The sequence below is a fragment of the Athene noctua genome, chromosome 2 (assembly GCF_965140245.1).
Source record: "Athene noctua chromosome 2, bAthNoc1.hap1.1, whole genome shotgun sequence".
Classification (NCBI taxonomy): Eukaryota; Metazoa; Chordata; class Aves; order Strigiformes; family Strigidae; genus Athene; species Athene noctua.
In genome coordinates, this window is record NC_134038.1 from 157791323 (window position 1) to 157813947 (window position 22625).

Genomic DNA, 22625 nt, shown 5'->3' on the forward strand with positions numbered 1-22625 from the left:
TTTTATTGTAAAGTTAACCCCCGCTTCCCGAGCACCCCCCTCCCCTCCTCCCGGCATGGGGAGCAGGCCCCCCCCCCCCCCCCCCCCCACTGTGCAAACAGTCAACCCTACCCTGTGGGGGGGGCTGCTGCAGCCCCACCCACCCCCTTTCCCTCCCAGCAGTGGTTTTGGGGGCACAGGGACACCACCACCCCCCCACTTAACACCGCTGGGCGTTGAGGCCAGGCCCCCCTGCAGCAACTCTTGCAGACAGGGCTGGGGGAACAGGGCCAGGGCAGAGGGGGGGCAAAAAAGGGACCTTTCCCCCCTCCCAGCACCCAAACACTCCCCTACGCACGAGTCAAGTCACACCCCTTCCCCCCAACTAATGGCAATAAATAATCTCACACTACCCCAGCCCCATGGCACGGCCTGGCCCTGCATCCCCAAGCCCCCCCAGGATGGGGGGGGCAGCTCCATCTCCCCCCCAGGTCCCCCCCACAAGGGGAAAGGGGCTCTGGGGGTGTCTGTCCCTCAGAAGCGCAGCTCCCTCAGCTTCTGCCGCAGGTAGTGCTTGGCCTCCTCGATGCCACTCACCTTCTCCAGCTCCGTGTAGGGCAGCTGAAAGGGGAGGGGAGGGGAGTGGGCAGGGGGTGGGGGGGAGAAACCATCAGAGCGGCCCCAACACCAGCACCCAGAGCCCTCTGGGGGGTGTGGGGGGGGCAGGTAGGGAGGAGAAGTGGAACTCAGGCCCCCGGGGTGGGGAGGGACAGTGCTGTTCCTTCCCTGGGGAGAGAGGGCACAGGCCTCCCACTCACCCTGGGCAAGGTGCAGCGAGGGGGGTGCTTCCCTGGAGAAAAGAGGGGGGGCATGGCTCCCCCAGGCAGCCCTGTCCCCCAATCCCTGCCATGGGCCAAACCAAGCGCACTTGTGGAGCTCTCAAGCCTCACCCCAACCTTGAACCCCAGCTGCCACCCACCAGGGAGGAAGGAAGAGCAAAACCCAGCCCCCCTGCTGCTGCACAGGGTGGGGGAGCCCAGGGGGGGTGGGCAGCCAGCAGCTCCCCCCAGGAAGGGCTGGGGGAGCAAGCTGAGCCCAGAGAACCATTTCTCCCCCCACACATCATTTTAAACCCAGTCTGTCAGGAAACGACGGCACTGGGACTAACAAAACCAGAACTGCCCCCCTCCCTTCACCCAGGGGATCTGGTACAAGATGCTGTGGGGGACCCGAGACTCCCCCCCTCCCCCAGGAAAGGTGAACTGTGAAGCTACAGCTGAAACCCCCCCCGAAGGGCCACAAGCCTGGGGACACCACAAGACAGACGCACCCACATGGGTCTGGGCTTGTGCCCTGTCCCTCCCCTTCGTCTCTGTCACTGTCTGGGGACAGCCCAGCAGCAACTTTGTTTTTCTAAAAACACCCAGTCTCTAAAAATACACCTCCACAGGCCCCCCCACCCCAGCCCAGATGCACACCAGGCCGCACGCCAGGCTGGGAGCACCAACAGCATCGCAAATTGCCACAGCAACAGCCCCCCCTGCCCCCGGAAGGAATCCACAGGGAATAAGAAGAGACTCCAGCTGCCACCAGTGATCCCTCCCCGGGAGTGTCAGGGACTGGGGGGACACAACCTGGGGGGGCTGGAAGCTCCCCTGGTCCAGCCGGTGCCTCTTAAGGCACCGCCAGTGCTCATGGAGTGGGACCTGCAGAGGATGAAGCTTTTTATCCCCATCTTGTTGAGAAAGGCAGGGGGGAGGGATAGAGTGGGAAGACTCGACACTGGTGACGTGGGGACGACGCAGAAAGGCCAGATCCTGACAAGGGCACTCTGTGGGGTCCAGGAGCTGTTTGTGACCACCACGGATGAGCAGGTGCGATGGGCAACACAAACTGCAGGCAGGGAAGAGGCTGCGGGCAGGCGCTCTGCTCCGACAGTCCCACGCAGGCCAGGGGTGAAGGCAGCGGCTAACTCTGCCTGGGGAGAGGGAACCGAGTCCTCTGGGCGCAGTGTGTCTGACTCAAAGGTTTCTGGCAGTCACCTCCTTACACCGCTTTATGCTCCCTTCCTCAGCACCCAGCTCTGCGGACTCATCCTTCCAACACAATGGAAGGATCGACAGCACAGAAGAAAGCGCCTTCAACCAAAGGGGCTGGAAGGGAGCAGTGCCAGAGAGCACCAGGACAGTGTTTGTGGGAAGGGTAAATATGGTCATTTTTCAGGGGAGGATCCTGGGAAGGAAGGAGCACATCCTTACCTAGAAACTGGGGGGGTTGAGTCTGGCAAAGAGGACGCTGAGGGGAGACCTCATCATCCTCTACAGCTCCCTGAAAGGAGGGTGCAGAGACCTGGGGATGAGTCTCTTGAACCAAGGAACAAGCAACAGGACAAGAGGGAATGGCCTCAAGCTGCACCAGGGCAGGGTTAGACTGGCTCTTAGGAAGCATTTCTTTGCAGCAGGGGTTGTTGGGGGCTGGAATGGGCTGCCCAGGGCAGGGGTGGAGTCCCCATCCCTGGAGGGGTTGAAGAGTCGGGTTGACCCAGCGCTGAGGGATCTGGTGGAGTTGAGAACAGTCAGTGTGAGGTTCATAGTTGGACTGGATGATCTTCAAGGTCTTTTCCAATTTAGATAATTCTGAACTTCCGAGGGAAAAGAGTTGGCTGTCAATAAATGTCAGGACCATCAGGGAAAAGAGCATCTGTGAGCAGAGTGGAGGGTCTGGGAGGGCAGGAGGATTCCCACCACTTCCAGAAGGGTGGAAGCAACCCACAGGCCCAACCGGAGGATGCAGGCAAGGAAGGGGCCGGGCACAAGCAGCCTGTCATGCCATGGAAGGAGCAGGCTGTCTTGGAAGGAAGCCCTGATGAATCCACACCTGCTACAGATCAACGGCATCCAAGGAGGAGCACGGCCCTGGCGCAGTCACCCAGACATACCCAGACAGCTCAGCAGCGTGCCAGACACGACAGGCAGCCCAGCACCCGTCCAGCAGACATACGGCAACGCGGCAGCCAACAAGAGAAGGCTTTAAATTAAAATATAAGGAAGGCTGAATAGCCAGAGCTGTGAATGGAGGCACCGTGTCCAGCTGGACTGAGCCCCACGCTGCATACCCCAGGAGTCGGTACAGGGGCCAACATCGTTTAGCATCCTCATTAGCGACCTGGACGACGGGACCGAGTGCAGCTGCGGACAGCACATAAATGGGGAGGAGCAGCCACCACACCAGCCAGTTGTGCTGCTCTTCAGAAGGACCCGAACAGGCTGAGAAATGGCCCCCAGGTAAAAAAGGGCCACAGTTTTGATCCCTCACAGCAGCACAGGCTGGGGCCAACCGGCTGGAAAGTGATTTTAAAGAAAAGGGAGTGAGGGTCATGATGGGGGCCAGCAGTGCTCCCTCGCAGCGATGGCAGCCGACAGCATCCTGGGCTGTGTGAGGAAGAGCACCGTGATCCTTCTCAGTTACTCGGCACTGGGGAGACACACCCGAGTGCTGGGCCCCCCCAAAACACAGCGTGGCCAGACTGGAGAGGGTCTAGGGCCACAGGGATGATTAGGGGGATGATAGGTGAGAAGAGGCTGACAGAGATGGAGAAGAAAAGGACTGGGACGTCTTATCTGTGTGTACAAATACCCAATGGGAGGTTGTAAAGAAGACAAGAGCCTCTTAGCAGTGCCCAGAGGCAGCAGGCACAAACCTAGAATATTAGAAAGCCCATTTGAACGGAAGAAAAAGCTACACCCACTCCCACAAAGATAAGAAAAACCTCTTTTACTGTGAGGGTAAAGCAGCACCAGACTTAAGCCTGGAACAGGTTACCCAGAAAGCAACCTATTGCCAAGCTGTTCAAAACTTGACATGGTACTGAGTCCGCTCTAGCTGAGCTGGCGTTGGACTGGATGATCTCCAGAGGCGCCTGCCAACCTCAACTGCTCTGTGATGCTGTAAAGGTGTCAGAAGAAAAGGAAATAAACCTCAAGTGAGAAGAGCAAGAACAACCACTGAGCTGCGAAGCAGCTTCAACTCAGGAAGAAGCTGAACTGCCTGGGGCTCTTCGTCTCAAAGGGGTGGCCAAAGGGAAGCAACCTCTACAACCACAAGAAGAAGGTAACCGCAGAGCTGCTCTTCGTGGCACCAGATCTGGCAGTACCACGTCGGCTGACCAGACAGCAGGTTTAAAACAGTGCTTGTTGGCCCCAGATGCTGCAAGTGTGAAGAATGAACAGGCTCAAAGAGGGAGACACAGGGCACACTGCACGGGAGAGTCGGTCCCGCTCTGCCGCTCTGCGAGTCAGGATCTCCAAGGAAATACCACAACTTGAGTCACAGGACTGGCAAAGCTATGCATAAACAAAGGGCTTCTGAACTATGTACGTTGCAAATTATGAAATTAGGAGGAGCTTCGTGCTGGCACACTGCGCTGTCAGCAGCAGGGGAGGTAAGAAGCTTTAAAGAAATAGTTATGGAACTGCTTGGTAGATCTATGACTGTAATTCAGGTGACCTCTGAAGTGGAGAAGTAAACAGGAATATGAAACCTGCATTCCTGACTCATTTTCCTCAGAAAGATCTATCCTCAAGCTAAAACTCACCTTGCAAATGGTCTTGTAGAAGCTGCACACCTTAAAACAACATCTGAAGTTTCCCCAAGAAATCCAAAGACAATTGCGAAGGCAGTGGTGAAGCCTCCAGGGCTTCTCCATTCACGGCTCTCACCACAGACCAGCCAGAGGCTGCCACCAAAGAGGCCAGGGCTCCCAAACACACACCGAAGGGAGGTTTGCCTGGCCTCACCTCCACCCACAGCAGCGAGAGAGGCACGCTGCAGAACTGACAGCCGGGGTCACAGCAAAGGGAATCAGCCTGAGCTACGGCCCTGCGCAATTTCCACCCTGAGGCCCTGCGGCCAACACTGACACCGCTGCCGCATCTGCGGGGCCCGGGCTGAGGCAGTTTCCCCTTCTCCCTGCCACTGCCCAGCACCCGGGTCGGGTTGGAAGGGGCTGTCCCCCACCGTCTTTGTCCCTGCTTTCTGCCAAGGCTCGTGGAAAAAGTCTTGGGGTGGGGGGAGGGCAAAAAAGGAGGCATGAGGATGAGTCACTGCTTCCTCTCGCAAGCAGTGAGTGTGGAAGGATGGCTCCCACCGGGTGTTTACTGCGGGGGGGGATGCCTGCTCTCCAGCCCATCTTGCTGCATGGTCACGGGTGTTTTCTGCCTGGAAGGGGAGGTGGGGAAAGGAAAGGGGCAGCCCCCCTTCGCTTACCTGAACAAGACAGTAGCCCAGCAGTCGCAAGTGCCTGTCCCTCATGGCTCGGGAGCCCACCAGTATGTCGGAGTTCTGGCAGTAATGCCATTTGTCATTGACCGACAGCACCACCCTGCAGAGGACAGAATTGGGGGGAGCAGCACAGCGTCACCCCACCCCACAGAACCTACAGGCAACAGCAGTGCCCACGCCCCTGGAACAGCTGAGGGATGAAGGGCAGCACCCCCCACCCTCCCCGTGCCCACCCTGGGGCCTCAGGGGTGGCAGGTATAGGGGTGCGACAGCACGGGGCAGGAGGGGGCTGGGGGGTGGGGGTCAGGAGCTGAAGCCAGTGTCACAGAATCACAGAATGATCTCAGTTGGAAAAGACCCCAAAAATCATCAAGTCCAACCTCACACTGACCATTCCCAACTCCACCAGATCCCTCAGCATTGGGTCAACCTGACTCTTAAACCCCTCCAGGGATGGGGACTCCACCCCTGCCCTGGGCATGCAGGGAGAGGGGATGCAGAAGGGAGGGGGGACGCGGGCCGGCTCAGCTCGGTACCTCTGGATCTCTTCGGCTCCCTGTGGCCCGTCGCCAGGGCCTCGCTTTGGGCTGGGCCGGCACGGGGAGGGCGGAGGGCAGGCGTCCTCACTGGGGGGTGGGCTCCTTTCCTCGGGTTCCTCCTGGGCCTGCTCCCCTTGGAAGCAGTTGTGATCGTGCCCAGGGCAGCCAGTGGTAGCTGCCACCACTGCCGCCTCCTCCTCCTCCTCCAGAATCTTGCCGATGGGGAACTGGAAGAGGGTGGCTGTGGAGGTGCCCCTGGGGGAGCAGTCAGGGGTGCCAGCCGGCTGCGCGGAGAGGCACTCGGATGGGCTGCTTAACGTGGAGCTGCCCTGGCTCTCCAGGGAAGACTCTTTGCTCAGGCTGCAGTAATAGTCCGAGGGAGGCTGGTAGCAGGGGCCCCCCGGGGCAGGGCAAAGTGTGGGCAAGAATCGCCCAGCCAGGTTACTCTCTCGAGAGCCTGGGGGGCTGCTTGGTGTCTCTGGAGCAAAGGGGGCAAAGTCCTGCAAGTCCGAGGTGAGGGCCAGGACACTTGAGCGCAAGGAAATGGCAGTGGGGGAGGTTGTAGTGTGGGCAGAGGGAGCCTTGGAGGCTGCGGGAACACGGGAAAGGGGCAGCACAGTGCCCGAGCGGTTAATCCACAGCAGGAAGTCTGCAGAGAGAGAACAAGGATCAGCGCTGGGCCTCCAGATCCACCCCCTCTCCCCACAAACGCGCCAAATCTAGTTCTACCCTGAATAACGTCCCACTCTCAGGCCTCCCCCAGGCAGCCAGGCAGCTGCAGGGTTTCTGCTGCACCCACAGCCCCCCCAAATCCCAATTGGCAGCCCCCTCTCCCCAGAGCCACAGTCCTGGCCCAAAGCAGGGCGCCCAGCCAGTCTACCTGTGCAGTATCCTGGGGGCAGCACCTCGTCCTGCCGATAGCACTCTTCTCCCACCAGCTGCCGCAGGGCCTCAGCCACCAGCCCCTTGTAACTGAGGGGAAAAAAAAGAAGAGTCAGAGGATGCGCTTGGAAGGGCCCCTCAAGCACTGCCAACCCAGGTTCTCCCTCTGAATGCATCTGCACACAGATGTGAAGGCCCCCAGGAGTGAAAAATAAGGAGAGTCTTTAGCTTTGGGCTCTGCTGTTTTGGGGCAAGGAGAGAACACACTTCAGCTCATTCAGCAGCAAAGCTCCTCCTGATATTGCTATGCCACCAGCGTATTCTTCACTGAAAGGGTTGTCCAGCACTAGAACAGGCTGTCCAGGGAACTGGTTGAGTCACCATCCCTGGAGGTATTTAGAAGACTTGTATACATGGCACTTAGGGACATGGTTTAATGGTGGACTGGGCAGCATTGGACTTGTGGACTTGATGATCTTAAGGGCCTTTTCCAGCCTAAATGATTATCACAGAATCACAGAATGATCTCGGTTGGAAAAAACCATCCGGTCCAACCATTAACCTCACACTGACCGTTCCCAACTCCACCAGATCCCTCAGCGCTGCGTCAACCCGACTCTTCAACCCCTCCAGGGATGGGGACTCCACCCCTGCCCTGGGCAGCCCATTCCAACGCCCAACAACCCCTGCTGCAAAGAAATGCTTCCTAAGAGCCAGTCTAACCCTGCCCTGGGGCAGCTTGAGGCCATTCCCTCTTGTCCTGTTGCTTGTTCCTTGGTTCAAGAGGCTCATCCCCAGCTCTTCAGATAGCTGCAGAGGGGGATGAGGTCTCCCCTCAGCCTCCTCTTCTCCAGACTAAACCCCCCAGTTCCCTCAGCCGCTCCCCATCAGACCTGTGCTCCAGACCCTGCACCAGCTCCGTTGCCCTTCTCTGGACACGCTCGAGTCATTCAATGGCCTTTTTGTAGTGAGGGGCCCAAAACTGAACCCAGTCATCGAGGTGCGGCCTCACCAGTGCCGAGTACAGGGGTGAGATCCCTTCCCTGTCTGATTCTGTGATTCTGTATCGCTCCTCTACAAGTTTTAGACCTGGCATACGGGCCTTTACACCAGCACTGTCCTCAGCTGGGATCCTGACAGAACAAGGTGACAGACCCTGTGTCCCAGGTGACACTTGCAAGAGACAGGCAGCGGGGGGGCCAGCAACCATGCTCCCAGCCACGCTCCCCCCCTCCGGGGCAGCCCTTCCCTTCCTTTCCCTCCCTGGCATGTCACCTGGCACTGACCTGTACTTTCTGTTGGCCTCGTCGGCTGTCAGGGCGTGCTCGAACATAAGGACACGGTACCGTGGGTCGAGGCGTGGGCCGCTGTAATCACGGAACTCCAGCTCCACTGCCGCGTCCAGCAACGAGAGGTAGCGGCGCACAATCAGCGCGTAGGGGCTGCCTGTGGGGAGAAGACAGCTGGCTAGACCCAGCCTGGCTAGACCCGACCTGGCTAGACCCTTCTCACCCCGCCATGCGTCCCAGGGGGACGCTGACTGCCAGCAAGGTGGTCCTGCACTCCCAGGGGAAGTCTGTTCTGCCCAAGGCTCTCAAAATCCACCCCAGCCCTGAGTTCCAACGGCTGGGTTGGCCCTGGAAAAGGCCTGACATACTCATAACATTGGTGATGAAGGCTGGGGAGAAGACTTGGTGGAGGACGGTCTGGGGGAAATGGCTAAGCTGAAACATGGACATGAGGATGTTGACGGTTGCCAGGGGCGAGCTGCCAGCTTTCTGCTCCAGGATGGCCTCCAGCTTGGGGAAGAGCTCACTGTGGTTGGATGGGCGGTAATTCATGCGGCTGAAGGGAAAAACCAGCTTCTGGATCACCTGCAGGCAGGAGGAGAGGGAGTCAGGCCAGGCCAGGCAGCAGGATGGACAGGTCAGGCCCAGGCCTGCCCAGAGCTGGGCAGAAACAGGCTCCCACAACCCGTGAGGATCAGGGTTCATCCTGGTGGGTCCCCAAAGAGATGCCCCAGCCCGATGGCAGAGAAGGGACGTGGCTTCCCCCAGCCCCAGACAACCCCCGCAAACTGAGGAGGACGCTCACCTTGCTGTCAAGCTGCTCCCCGCGCTTCAGGAGAAAGTTTGCAATGGTATCAAGCAGCCGCGGCTCACGCAGCCGGTGCCGGGCCACATATTTGGCGATGAGGGCCATGGTGTAGGGGGTAAGGTTTTCTGCCTTCCTGGGGAGCCACTCTGCACAGAGCAAACCACAGCAGGGTATCCGTCAGATATCTGTCCGAACTGCAGCTCTCCAGAAGCCACTACAGCCTGGGCAGCACAGGCAGGTGGGAGGTAAGAAGGCCCAGGCAGCAGAGCCATCTCTCCATAAAACCCAGGCAGCTTCCAGAAACCATCAAGTTACAGGGTTTGTGAGAGGCCAGGGCAGAGTCCCATCCTGCGCACCCAGAAGGCATGGCTGGCACGTGCACGGAACGGGGTGGGGCCTGCTGTAGAAACCCCACCGCAAGCAACCTGTGCCCAGTCTCCATGTAAGGTAGGCTCACAGCCCCCCAAAAAAGGGTTAGAATCACAGAATCTCCTTGGTTGGGAAAGACCTTGAAGATCATCTCGTCCAACCGTTAACCTAACACTGACCGTTCCCATTAGGCTGGGAAGTCAGTGACAAGGTGGCCACAACACAGAGCACCTCCTGCTCCAGCCTCACCGTTGCGGGCCCCGGTGCCCAGCAAGGCCCTAGCCGGTGCCGTCACAAAAAAAAGGGCCAAAAAAGGAGGCTCTGAGGCCGTTAAATGCCCAGACAGCACCCAGCGTGCCCCAGCACTGGGGAAGAGGCTGACACAGCGGGCAAGGCCGGGACCCTGCCTGGGCAGACACTGCCCTCACCTGCCATACTGCGGATGAATCGCTCTTGGCGGTTCTCGTAGAAGAGCTGAGAGCTGAAGATGGCCTCCAGGGCCTTGTTGTTGGCCTCCTGGGCGCACAGAGCCAGCATCTCGTCCAAGAGGGCCAGTTCGTGCTCCCGCATGGCACTCACTTGCCCCAGCGTGTGCCTGACGAGGCGCAGGATCTTGCGGTTGTTGATCAGCTGCTGGTCGGAGGCTGGGTGTCCCTGCAGTGCCTGCGCCCGGAGCCGGTAGTAGGAGAGGAGCAGGAAGAGGGTTTGGGGGTGACGTTCCTTCTCCAGGTGCCGCTCCAAACTGCTGAGGCAAGACTCAACCAGAGGGTGGGGGCTGGACGGGTGCAGCCTCATCACACTGCTGAAGACCATGGAAACGTCCTTCTGGTTGAAGCGGCCCAGGCGGCTCCGGGATTCGTCCTCCAGCACTCGCACCAGCGGCGATTCCCCAGGCAGGCCTGCAACAGGGAAGGGGTTAGGGACACCCGGACCCCACCTCTCACCTTCGCTAGGCACAACCCTCCTTGTAAGGCCTGAGACTACAGCTGGAGAAGGACAGATTTGCCCTGTTGGCGATCAAACCAAAAATGAGAAAGGGAAAGGGGAAAGAGGACCAGTTTGGCAAAGCCTGACCGGAACATCAGTGCATCCGCACCCTGGAAAAAGTAATTTGGAGCTCTTGGATTATTCCCACCCACTTCACCAAACTGGGAGACCTTTCGTTCAACTGCAAAAGCCAGGTTTATTTCTTAAGTCTCAAACTTCTTACAGATAAATTACACACCTCAAAAAGTACTTTAAAAAGTTTTGGTTGGAAAACAAGTTAGACATTAACACATTACCGAGATTAAAAACTGTCCATGTACGACAGGAGTTAATCCTTTCACATTTCTAACTTTCTCCCATTTTCTAGTTTAGCTTTCGTCTTCCAAACTCAGCTCCTGGGGAAAATACTTTCCTACAACTCTGGATGTATTATTCAGCCATGGAAAGACAAGAGACCAGGCACACAGCGCGGTTGCAAAAAAAGGCAAAGGCCATCCTTCACGTGTCAGGAGAGATATTTTCAGGAGATGCATGAAGCATTATGCACTGTATGAGGCCCTGGTAGCCCACTGGTCTCCTAAGCCAGCTGACAAGATTTCAATTTTCAAAAGGGCTTTAAAGCAACTAAGGCAGCATGGGGTAAGTTGCTGCGTTTTATCATTAATCAAAAATCAGTCAGAAGGTGGAAAGTGAAGAATTGGTCTGAGCAGTTGCTTTGTTCCTTCAAAAAGGCGGGTTAGCATTTTTATTAATGAGCGGGTAAGCGTGGTGAGCAAGGAAGGGCAACTGGCGGAGAACAAAGTGTGGGTCAAAACCAGAGCAGGCCGGGGGGGAGCTCAGCTGAGGGGAGAGGCGCCTGGCAGCCCAGAGTTCAGTGTCAACAAACACAAGACGACGTGAGACAGAGGGGGGAAGAGCAGAAACTTCTCCCCTCCTCCCTTCAGCGGGATCTAGAGTTACTGCATCAACCCACGGCCAGGACCGGGCGTCTCCGTACGCAGCTCGGCCGAGGCCTCAGCCCAGCATGCGGCTGAGGTGGGAAAAAAAAAAGCAAACAGAATGGCAGGAGACGTGTGTGTGGGACAGAGGAGCGTGGGGCTGGCAGGAACCTCTAGGGTGGGGAGGGCAGGCACCTGCTGTCACAGGACACTGCCAGACTTGATTCCTTCCTCACAGGTGGGAGAATCCACAGGGACCTCAGGGCCCAGCAAAGGGGGAGCCCCCTGGACACAGCCCGTTGGGCAGCCCACAGACTGCTACATAGGAACCCAAACTGGCTTGAATTTTTTCTCCTGAATATTAAATATCTGATGGCAGAGGGGTTGTGCCTTGCAAAGGGTTTAGCCAAGATCTCGTGTCTCACACTTTGATGCTCAGATGTTTGCTGATTTTCAGGGACTGAAACAAAACTCAAGGAGCAGTTTATCCAACAAGGCAGTGCTGGCTGCCCTTCAGGCCAACACGCCAGGTGCTCCAGCCAGCCGAGCCCCCCTCTCCAAGCAGTCAGTCTACCTGATTCCCTTCCCGCTACCTCCTCCTTCAAAGAGCACAGCTCCATCTGCCACAAGGCCACCACCACACGTAAATCCACACACATCCAGACACCAGCTCCTGCTCTGGTACATCCTTCCTTCTCTTGTGATAGACAGACCAGCAAACTCTCCTTTCACCTCACAAACCCAAGCAACAGCCTGTGTCCCGCTGCCCTGCCCGCCTCCCCCATCCTCTGCCAGTGACCCCATGCAGGCAGCCTGTGACACTCACCCAGCGCAGCAGCGGCATACAGGCAGTTGACGATGCTGAAATTATCAAACTTGGAGCAGCCACTGATGATGGCTTGACAGAGCGTCTGAAACTCCGGCTGCTCCAGCATCTGGCCAGGCCCGCGGCTCTCCCCGTTCACTGCGGCCTGGCCCTGCTGCTGCAAGAGCTGGCCCAGCTTGTGCAGGGCAATGGGGTAGTGGCTGGCAGACACCTTGCTGGGGTTCTGCGTCACCCACCGCAGCACTTCTCCTACGCTGCGCGAGCGCTCTATCAGACGCTTCATTGTGAAGAAGGTGTCATAACTCATCTTCTCGTGGATGAAGTTCCAGCTCTTCCTCTTGCCATGGCCTCGAGTCCTGTAGGCATCCGGGGGAAAGGTGTGCAGCAGCCCATGGCCATAGGGGTCCAAGGGGAGCAGCACAGCCCGCTGCTTAGCTTTGCCTGCACAGTAGCAGGTGGGATACATCCCGGCCCCACTCCTGTCACCAGCAGCCAGGCCCTGCAGGACTCCGGGCCGCACGCTCTCCCGGGTCAGAGCACGGAGCCATGGCAGCAGGCGCAGCATGGCGAGGGCAGGGCGGCTCGAGAGGCTTTGGAGAACCGGGAGACCCTGGGGACAAGAGGTGGGGGGGTGAGTTTGTGCTTCTGGAACGGCTGGAGCCAGCGAGGGACCCCCCACCCGCACAGATCCGCCCCAGTGCTGGGGTACTGCCCTACACAGGCCTCTTGTTCTGAGGTCCCCCCGCCCCCAGAGCCCCCTTGGTACTGGGACCCGGACTCTGCTCAAGCCACACGGCTCGATGTCCCCTGGCCCGCACAAGCGCCGTTGTCCCGGGACCACTGGCCTGCACAAGCGTCCCCAACGTGATATCCCCTGGCGTACGGAGCCCCCCCCCCGCCTCTCCTGGGGCCGCCAGCTCGCAGGCCCCCTCCTGTTCCAGGAGGGCCGGCACGCACAGATCCCCGTCCAGTACCAGGACTCCAGGGCCGCCCCGCCCCGACCCTCCCCTCCCCCGGTGCTAGGACCTCCGGTTCTGGCTGGGCCGCACCAGGACCTGGCCCCCCATCCCCGGGGTCCCCCATTCCCACCTCTCCGGCCTAGACGGCCCCGCGGTGCCCGACCCGAGCCCCGGCCCTCAGTCCCACCAACCCCCGGTCCCGGCCCGGCCCTACATGGCGCTCGCGGCCGCGCTGGGACCCGCCGCCGCCCCGGCCGCTCAGCACCGCCCGGACACCGAGTCCGCCATCTTCCCGACAGCCCCCCCGTCGGGCCGAGGGAAGTCGTGGCCCCGCCCCCTCGCGCGCGCAGCCCCCACTTCCGGGGGCGGCGCCCAGCACGCGAGCGCCTTGCGGCGTCCGTAGCGGCATATGCAAGTAAACCGCCACCCGTCCTCCAATGAGCGAGCGTCTCGCCGAAGGGGCGGGGCGACCCGGCTGGCGCAGGCGCGCTGCGGCCATGCGGAACGCGTGGCCCGAGGCGCAGACCCCGCCCAATGCGCGCCGCGGCGGAAGACACGCCCCTTTCCCCGGAGCCCCGCCCCTCCCGGCCCCCCGGTGTCCCCCGCCGCCCAGGTGTCGTCCCCTCCCCCCACCCCGCGGCGCACAGAACCGGGAGGCCGCGATCGTTCACAGTCCTTCCTCTTTAATCATAACAGAGCAGCGGGGAACGCGTCCTCCCCGCCAGCCTCTGGACCCCCGGCAGCCCCGGGGAGCAGCCCCCGCCCCGGGGCGGGAGGGGACGGACACCATCCCGGGCGGGAGCAGCGTGCCGGGGGGCTGCAGGAGCTCCCGCACATAGAGCCAGCCGGACACGGGAGCGGCAGGTGGGATGGGGGGGCCAGGCGGACGCTCCGTGCAGGGCTGTGGGGGGGCCCCGGGACCCCACGTCCCCTCCCCAGAAGTAGCGGAGTATTCGCTCCTGCAGCAACCCCCGCTGCTGCGCTGCCCGGCCCCGGAACGGCGGGACTGGGTGTGCGGGCAGGCTGCCTGCTCCCTGCCTGGACACCAGCTCCTTGGGAGCCCCCGTGGGGGACACAGTCCATGGCTCAGCCCCCCATCCCTCCCAAGTTCAGGTGCGCAGGGAGACTCCACCCAGGACCACTTGTATTCCGCGTGCAGCAGCTCCTTTTGGGGTACAGGGCCGTGCTATCTGCGGTACATGGTGAAGGCCATGAAGCTGAAGAGGAGGGTGAGGCCAGCCAGGAAGGTGGTGGCGGTGGCGGTGAAGACGTGGCGGTACTGCAGCTGGAAGTACCAGAGCACGGCCAGCATAAGCACGAAGAGCGGCAGCATGAGGCTGCCCACGTTGAGGGCGGCATGCACGGGGTCGGTGGAGGCGTGGGGGCCGGCAGGCGCGGGGGCCGGACTGTGCTGGGAGATGTGGCAATGCAGGACGCTGTTGTGGGCGAGGTGCAGGGCGGCCAGGCTCTGGGTGTCATCACGCAGCAGCTGGCCCTGGTAGATCAGTCGCACTTGCTGCTCCTGCCCGGGGAAATAGGCCCTGGGGTGGGGGACAAGGAGATGTCACACCCTTGCCAGGGTAGTGTCCCCTCCGTCCACCCCCTCCCCAGAAGGAGGCTGCAAACGCGCCCCCCTGACCACCCACTTTGCCTGCACCCCTGTGCCCACGCTCTACCATCAGCCGCCCCAGGCCTTCCCAGAAGCGAAGGCATCTGCCGTGATGGGCTGCCCGATGGCCCTGGCAGCCACAAGCACAGGCCCAAGCACCAGCACAAGGGCAAGAGCGGCAGCTCCCGCTGCTCCCGGCAGGGAAGGAACCATCGGCGGGGCTCGGGGATGCCCCAAGCGCCGCCCCAGCCGGGAAAGCCCTGAGTGGTGCCGCGGGAGAAGCAGCCAGCCCTGCCCCTCACCTCTTCAGGGCCCCGACGGTGTCACTGGGGCGCACCCGGGCCAGGCGCTCCGTGTCGTTGAGGAACTTCAGCCGCAGCACCATGGTGGGCTCGGCGGGGCCGCCGTCCCCCTCACCAACGGGACCCTGCGCTGGTGCGGGGCCGGCCCGGGGCCTCAGCCCTGCTGCCAGCCCGCCTGCCCCATCGGGAGCCGCTCCAGCCGCCGCCGCTGGGGCCTTGTGCTCGACAGGGGTTGGGGCAGCGCTCGGGCTCTCCTCGGGCAGCGTCGCGGCGTCGCGGGGGGTCGCGACGGGCTCGGGGGCGCGGGTGGAGGCCCAGGCCAGCCCCAGCACCACGGCAAACAGCAACAACGCGAAGAGCACGGTCACCTCATCGCCAACGCCCTCGATCAGCGCCATGGCGGCGGCACCGGCTACTGATCTGCGGACACAGAGCGGAGCCGTCAGCCCGCCGGACCGCAGGCGACCGGAGCCACGGCCGGCCCGGGCCCCTCACCTGCCGCCATAGCGCCGCTTCCGCCTCACCGCAAGCCACGCCGGGAACTGTAGTCAAGAACTGCGCATGCGCGGAGGCGGGTCCTGCGGAGCACACCGGGAGCCGTAGTTCTGAGTTACGCTTGCGCAAAAGCTTCCTCGCGGGGTACGCCGGGAGATGTAGTTCATCTCCCAGCGGTGGACGTGCCCAGCCCCGGAGGCGGGACTACACCTCCCGGCGTGCCCCGCGCCAGGCCGGGCCATCGGGCTTCCTCGGCCAAACAGTTCCCTCATCCGCCATTATCGGTTTGAGAAATGCTCGGCCCTGCTGTGCTCAGCCTGAGGAGACGTGGGGTTTTGGGGCGGCTGGAGGAAGGGGCTATGAGGATGGCAGCAGCTGGGCCTAGTTTCAAAGGAGGAAAGGGGGCGACCCCTAGGAGGGAAGGATTGCTGTTGGGAGCAGTGAATAGAATAGAATAGAATAGAATAGAATAGAATAGAATAGAATAGAATAGAACAATTTCAGTCAGAAGTGACCTGCAACAATCATTTAGTCCAATTGTTTGACCACTTAAGGGCTGAGCAAAAGTTAAAGCGTGGTATTAAGGGCATTGTCCAAACACCTCTTAAACACTCACAGGCTTAGAGCATCAACCACCCCGCGAGAAAGCCTGTTCCAGGGTTTGACCACCTTTTCAGTAAAGAAATGTTCCTAATGTCCAATCTAAACCTCCCCTGTCGCAGCTTGGAACTGTTCCCACGTGACCCTGGATCCCAGGGAGAAGAGCTCAGCCCCTCCCTCTCCCCTTCCCCTCCCCAGGAAGCTGCAGAGAGCAGTGAGGTCGCCCCTCAGCCTCCTCCTCTCCAAAGTAGACAAACCCAGGGCCCTCAGCCGCTTCTCACAGGACGTGCCTCCAGCCCCTTCACCAGCTTTGGTGCCCTCCTCTGGACACATTCAAGTACCTTCACATCCTTTTTAAATGGTGGCAGCCAGAACTGCACACAATACTCAAGGTGAAGCCACACCAGCACTAAATACAGCAGGATAATCCCCTCTTTTGACTGGTTACGCTGTGTTTGTTGCACTCGGGATGCGGTTTGCCCTCTTGGTTGCCAGGGCACACCGCTGGCTCACAGCTGCTGTCAGCCAACACCCCCAGATCTCTTTCTGCAGGGGTGCTCTCCAGTCACTCCCAATTTATGGGATGTCATTGGAAACCTGTTGGAGCGGGTCCAGAGGAGGCCACAGAAATGGTCAGAGGACTGGAACACCTCTCCTGTGAGGACAGGCTGAGAGAGTTGGGGTTGTTCAGCTTGGAGACGAGAAGGGTCCGGAGGGGACATTATAGCGGCCTCCCAGTACTTAAAGGAGGCTTATAAGAAAGAGAGAGAGAGACTTTTTAACAGGGCCTGTTGTGATAGGACAAGGGGTAATGGTTTTAAAATAAAAGAGGGCAGATTCAGGATAGATTTAAGGAAGAAATTTTTTGCAGGAAGGGTGGTGAAACACTGGCACAGGTTGCCCAGAGAGGTGGTAGATGCCCCATCCCTGGAAACATCCAAGGCCAGGTTGGATGGGGCTCTGAGCAACCTGATCTAGTTGAAGATGTCCCTGCTCATTGCAGGGGGGTTGGACTAGATGGCCTTTATAGGTGCCTTCCAACCCAAATTGTTCTGTGATGATTCTATGAAACCTTCCAGATAAAATTTCCTGTGCAACTGAAGGAGCGTGAAGTTATCAGTTCTGCTTAAGAGCAAAAATATTTTTATCATTTAATCAATATCCTGTTCTTTGTTGTATATACATAAAAGTGGTGAAGAGTCTGAGAACAATTCCTGTAAGGAGCAGCGGAGGGAACTGGGGGGTTTAGTCTGGAGAAGAGGAGGCTGAGGGGAGACCTCATCGCCCTCTACAACTCCCTGAAAGGAGGGTGCAGAGAGGGGGGGTCAGTCCCTTTTCCCCCAAGTGATAGGATGAAAGGAAATGGCCTTGAATTGTGTCAGGGGAGGTTTAGATTGGATACGAGGAAAAATTCCTTCACTGAAAGGGTTGTCAAACACTGGAACAGGCTGCCCAGGGAAGGGGTTTAGTCACCATCCTGGGAGGTATTTAAAAGACGTGTAGCCGTGGTGCTGAGTGAGATCATTTAGTGGTGGCAGTGTTTGGAATATGGTTGGACTCAATGATCTTAAGGGTCTTTTCCAACCTCAGTGATTCTGTGATTCTAAAACAAGGTGGGCAGTCAGCAAAGGGCAGCAAGTTCTACAGGCAGAGCCCATTGCTGGAACAGCCATACTCTGGTGAAGACATGATCTCTGGCAGGGAGTAAGTGGGTTGTGCAGTGCAGAGATAATGTGGGCGAATGGGAGAAGCTGCCGACTAAGACTGAGTGAGCTGCAGTGATCCTTTAGGGGACTGGGATTCCCCAGATGTGTTTAAACCACCTGCAGGCTTCAGGAAGAAGGAAAGTTTGAAAGATAGATGAAAAAAATTAGTGTGGAGTCGTTTTCCTCTCCAACTTGGCTTTGATATTCACACAGAATCACAGAATGATCTCGGTTGGAAAAGACCTTGAAGATCATCCAGTCCAACCATGAACCTCACACTGACCGTTCTCAACTCCACCAGATCCCTCAGCGCTGGGTCAACCCGACTCTTCAACCCCTCCAGGGATGGGGACTCCACCCCTGCCCTGGGCAGCCCATTCCAACGCCCAACAACCCCTTCTGCAAAGAAATGCTTCCTAAGAGCCAGTCTAACCCTGCCCTGGTGCAGCTTGAGGCCATTCCCTCTTGTTCTGTTGCTTGTTCCTTGGTTCAAGAGACTCATCCCCAGCTCTCCGCACCCTCCTTTCAGGGAGCTGTAGAGGGCGATGAGGTCTCCCCTCAGCCTCCTCTTCTCCAGACTAAAGCCCCCCAGTTCCCTCAGCCGCTCCCCATCAGACCTGTGCTCCAGACCCTGCACCAGCTCCGTTGCCCTTCTCTGGACATGCTTGAGTCATTCAATGGCCTTTTTGTAGTGAGGGACCCAAAACTGAACCCAGTAATTGAGGTGTGGCCTCACCGGTGCCGAGTACAAGGGTAAGAAGGGGGATTCTTCTCACCTCGGCCCTCTGCCCCACGCTCGTGGCTCAGGGCTGTGCCGCAGGCAGGTCAAGCAGCCTCTGCACATATGGGTGCTGCCCACCTCTGCTGCTGGGACCCCTGGCTCAGCCAGTGGCTGCCCATCTCCTCCAGCCCCTCAGCATACGGCACTGGGGACCCTCCTCAGCCCCTCCCCACGAGGGACAGTGGTGTGCTGGGGGCTGTGGTGTGCAGGGGGTCTTTCTGGGCTCTCATCACAGACTGCTCACTCATGAGGGGGACGAGTTGTTTCATGGCCTGGTTCTCTGCAGTCCTTTGTAAAGGCAGAGCTCGTCCTTGCCTGGAGATGCAGCTCGGCACCCCCAACTCCCCATGCTCCCGCCCTCGAGCTCTTTTTTCTGGCCCAGTTTCTTTCCCCACAACACATCTCCCCGTCTTTGACTTGGGCTGACACCTCTCACTGTTGGTGGGAGCTTCTGAAGAGCATTTTCTTCTGCAGAGGCGTTCATCTCTCCTGTGTCTCTACTCCCACACGTGCCTAGCTTCGCCAAAGGCGCTGATGATGCTAAGCTAAAGGGACTCCTCAGTCCCACTGGGATGGCAAGGAGGTGTCTGCCCGGTGCCCCTGCCGCCTTGCTGCTCCGCGGAGAGGAGAGAGGACTCAGCACCCAGCACAGACCTGGAGCTTGAAAAGATGCAGCCAATGATCAGGGATGCTTCAGTGTAAAATGACTGAATTTGCAACTTTCCACTCTGCTGCGTAGATGCTGAGGCAAGTTACGTCAGGGGACTGCGTCTCTCCTCTGCTAGGGAGCCGTTCTCCCCGTGGGCTTCCAGGAACGACGGGTAAGCGAGAATGCCAGCAGCAGCCTATTTTTAAATTCTGCTGTGCAGAAATTCTGCTTTGGCAGCCCCACTTTTCAGCTCTCTCGGTGCTATTTGCAGGTCATTAAAGACTTCACTCCCTGTGATCGCAGGACGAGTTCTGCTATTGAGTTCTGCAAGACAGCTGTACACAGAAAATAAATTTCATGTTTGCAATGCCTCCTGCTAATGTTAATATCACAATTACACTGCCTGGAGCCTTAAGCTCTCCTATCACACATCAATCTGCATTGCTGTGGTCTAATGATAAACTGAAGATGGGGATGAAGAATGCAGATCAGGACTGAAGGAGGCAGCTGAGAGAATCACCACCGCAGGCTCCATGCCCCGATCCTGGGACTCCCAGTCTCTGGCCTGAACTGGGATTTCCACCCCCAGGCCCACACTGGTCCTTCAGAAGTGGAGGCAGTTTGGACACAGGAGCCCGGAAGGGAAATGAATGAATTCTTCAGTCACCCAGCTCCCTGAAATCACTGCCGCTCTCAGATCTGCCTCAGCAGAGAGGAAGCTGCAGCTTCTGCACTGCTGCTGTCAGCAGGTTCCTCCTCATTTTATTTCAGGAAATGTCTTTTGCCATCGAAGTGATGGACCCTTGGAGGTGATGCCCTGGGGAAAGGGGATATTTTCACCCAAAGATCTCACTTTTGGCTTCATTCCTTTATAGGCACTGTAGGGTTTTTTCCTTCCACAAGTCTCCCCTAAACTATCTCATTTTGATGGTATCCTTTTCACCTAAAAAGATGGAAATTTTGATCAAACCATTTTTGACCACATTCACAACTACCTGAATGCTTTTCAGGAAAAGCTGAGTCTCCACCATTAAGGTTTAACACCAGATACTAATCAGACAACAGAGATTTTAGGATAAATGATTTGAAATGTCTTTTTGTGCCTCACTACACAAAGGACATTGAATGACTCAAGCATGTCCAGAGAAGGGCAGCAAAGCTGGTGCAGAGTCTGGAGCACAGGTCTGCTGGGGAGCGGCTGAGGGAACTGGGGGGTTTAGTCTGGAGAAGAGGAGGCTGAGGGGAGACCTCATCGCCCTCTACAGCTCCCTGAAAGGAGGGTGCAGAGAGCTGGGGATGAGCCTCTTGAACCAAGTAACAAGAGACAGGACAAGAGGGAATCGCCTCAAGCTGCACCAGAGAAGGGTTACACTGGCTCTTAGGAAGCATTTCTTTGCAGAAGGGGTTGTTGGGCGTTGGAATGGGCTGCCCAGGGCAGGGGTGGAGTCCCCAACCCTGGAGGGATTTAAGAGTCGGGTTGACCCAGCGCTGAGGGATCTGGTGGAGTTGAGAACGGTCAGTGTGAGGTTCATGGTTGGACTGGATGATCTTCAAGGTCTTTTCCAACAAAGATCCTTCTGTGATTCTGTGATTCTTCCCTGGGTCACTAAGGTGGATGCAGAAAGTGCTGGGCAAAGCTCAGATCTGCACTTAGGGGTCATCCCATGGAGAAATGAGGGTTGAGTCTGGGGCCAGGTGGCTGCAGAGGGCCAGTACACAGCATTTGGAAGAGTCTCTGGGACCTGAAAGGTGGGAAAAAATAATTTAAACTCGATGTATGCATCAGGGAGAATAAAAGGGAGGATTTCATCAATGATGATTTGACTAAAGGCACAGGTAAAGGATGCAGCTTTGGAGACCTGCTAGAGACAAGGTAAAGCAAGTCAAGACTGGAGTAGAGGCTACTGCAAAAACGGAAGAGGATGTAAGAGCAGTGGATGCAAGGATGCAAAAGAAGCAGCAGATTTCAAAAATACATATACTGTGTAGGAAGCAGAAACAGGATTTATAACTTCCAGGATGTAGAAAATACGCCATGTCTGAACAAAATCATCTGAGTGGTTATGACTGTTCAAATTTAATGCATTTTATCCAGTGGTTAATCACCCTCAGCGATAAAATTTTGTGTCTAATTTTCAGTGTGGATTTGTCTGGCTTCAGCTTTCAGAGATTGAGTCTTTTTATATCTTTCCTGGCTCGATTAAAGAGCCATTTAATATTTCCCTATGAAAGTACTTCTACAGTGTAATCAAGTCACCCCTCAATCTTCTTTTGGATAAGCTGAACAGATTGTGCTCTTTAAATCTTCTGCTGTAAGGCACTCGCTCTAGCCCTCAAATCATTCTGCGTGGGTCTTTACAGAATCACTTTTGATTTTTCAATATTCTTCTTAAATATTATTAATATGAAGTGATGCCCAGTTCTAGAGCACTGCTACTCCAGCATGATACAGAGGTGAGATCAGCCCCTACCCTGCCCAGGGCTCCCCCTGCCTTGCGCTGGGCCGGGAGCTCGCCTCAGCCAGCTGGCCCCTGCAGAACCTTTGTGCCATTTGTCTGAATACATGCAATGGAAATGGATGATGGGCCAAAACTTCTGTTTGTTGCGTTGCTTGTGTCTCTGGCCAGCCTTGGGGTAGGGCAGGATGACTGCACAGAGCCTGGCAGTGTCTCCGCCACAGCGCTAGTGCGAGACATCTCAGCCCCACATGCTGGGTGCCCACAGGCGCCAGCCCCTCGCCTCAGGGTGCAGCCCCTTTTCCCCTGTCCACGGGAGCGAGGTGGTCTCTGGGGCCAGCAGGAGTGGACGGCACTGCAGACGGTGCAGCAACCCAGCACACCCCTGGCAGCTGGATGGTGCTGTGGCCCCTTCCTGCAGCTCTGCCCTACCCCGGGGCTGGGGAACGTGCTGAAGAGCCCAGACCCAGAATCACAGAATCATCTACGTTGGAAAAGACCCTGAAGATCATCTCATCCAACCATTAACCTCACACTGACAGTTCTCAACTCCACCAGATCCCTCAGCGCTGGGTCAGCCTGACTCTTAAACCCCTCCAGGAATGGGGACTCCACCCCTGCCCTGGGCAGCCCATTCCAACTGGCTAATAGCCAGTCTAACCCTTCCCTGGTGCAGCTTGAGGCCATTCCCTCTTGTCCTGTTGCTTGTTACTTGGTTCAAGAGACTCATCCCCCCCTCTCTGCACACTCCTTTCAGGGAGCTGCAGAGGGCGATGAGGTCTCCCCTCAGCCTCCTCTTCTCCAGACTAAACCCCCCAGTTCCCTCAGCCGCTCCCCATCAGACCTGTGCTCCAGACCCTGCACCAGCTCCGTTGCTCTTCTTTGGAGCTGTGCTGGTGACTTTCTCCATAGCAAGAGCTGATGTCTGCACTTGCCTTACACATCCAGTCTTCTAGGAGACCATCTGACCTGTGCGTAATCTATCTGTTCACTCTTCGAGGCTCTCTCAGGACTTCTCTGTACAAGAGCCATCCCCGTCATCCCCACGTGGATCGTTTCTGTGCAGCCTGCAGTAGCTTTACTCACCGCAGCTCGTGCTCGTTTGCTCCTTGCTGCGGCTGGACTTACAGGATTCCCCAAGAGATGGATTTCCCAAGAGCTCTCTTTATAG

The 22625-nt window shown here is 57.9% G+C and overlaps 2 protein-coding genes across 2 annotated transcripts; both read right to left on the minus strand.

Annotated features, from left to right (window-relative positions):
- Positions 1-119: 119 nt before the first annotated feature.
- Positions 120-13355, minus strand: FASTK (Fas activated serine/threonine kinase). Its single transcript, XM_074897518.1, has 10 exons — positions 13071-13355; positions 11898-12507; positions 9575-10045; positions 8775-8923; positions 8338-8554; positions 7967-8126; positions 6679-6770; positions 5796-6447; positions 5245-5359; positions 120-600 (listed from the first exon to the last, which is right to left on the minus strand). Exons 1-10 carry the CDS (start codon positions 13353-13355, stop codon positions 514-516), a joined length of 2838 nt encoding a protein of 945 aa, XP_074753619.1. The 3' UTR covers positions 120-513.
- Positions 13356-13530: 175 nt separating this feature from the next.
- Positions 13531-15287, minus strand: TMUB1 (transmembrane and ubiquitin like domain containing 1). The gene is made up of 2 exons (XM_074898170.1): positions 14768-15287; positions 13531-14397 (listed from the first exon to the last, which is right to left on the minus strand). The coding sequence occupies exons 1-2, from the start codon at positions 15163-15165 to the stop codon at positions 14043-14045; spliced, it is 753 nt and encodes a 250-aa protein (XP_074754271.1). The 5' UTR covers positions 15166-15287; the 3' UTR covers positions 13531-14042.
- Between the last annotated feature and the right edge of the window lie 7338 nt (positions 15288-22625).

Bases quoted from the DNA above. Each gene is read 5' to 3' on its own strand.
- FASTK (XM_074897518.1), bottom strand. From the start codon at position 13,355: ATGGCCGCAGCGCGCCTGCGCCAGCCGGGTCGCCCCGCCCCTTCGGCG. The intron at 8,127-8,337 runs GTATGTCAGGCC...TTCTCCCCACAG, and splicing joins CTTCATCACCAATGTTATGA to GCAGCCCCTACGCGCTGATT. The intron at 6,448-6,678 runs GTAGACTGGCTG...CTCTCTCTGCAG, and splicing joins GCCCCCAGGATACTGCACAG to ACTTCCTGCTGTGGATTAAC.
- TMUB1 (XM_074898170.1), bottom strand. From the start codon at position 15,165: ATGGCGCTGATCGAGGGCGTTGGCGATGAGGTGACCGTGCTCTTCGCG. The intron at 14,398-14,767 runs GTGAGGGGCAGG...CCCCCACCCCAG, and splicing joins ACCGTCGGGGCCCTGAAGAG to GGCCTATTTCCCCGGGCAGG.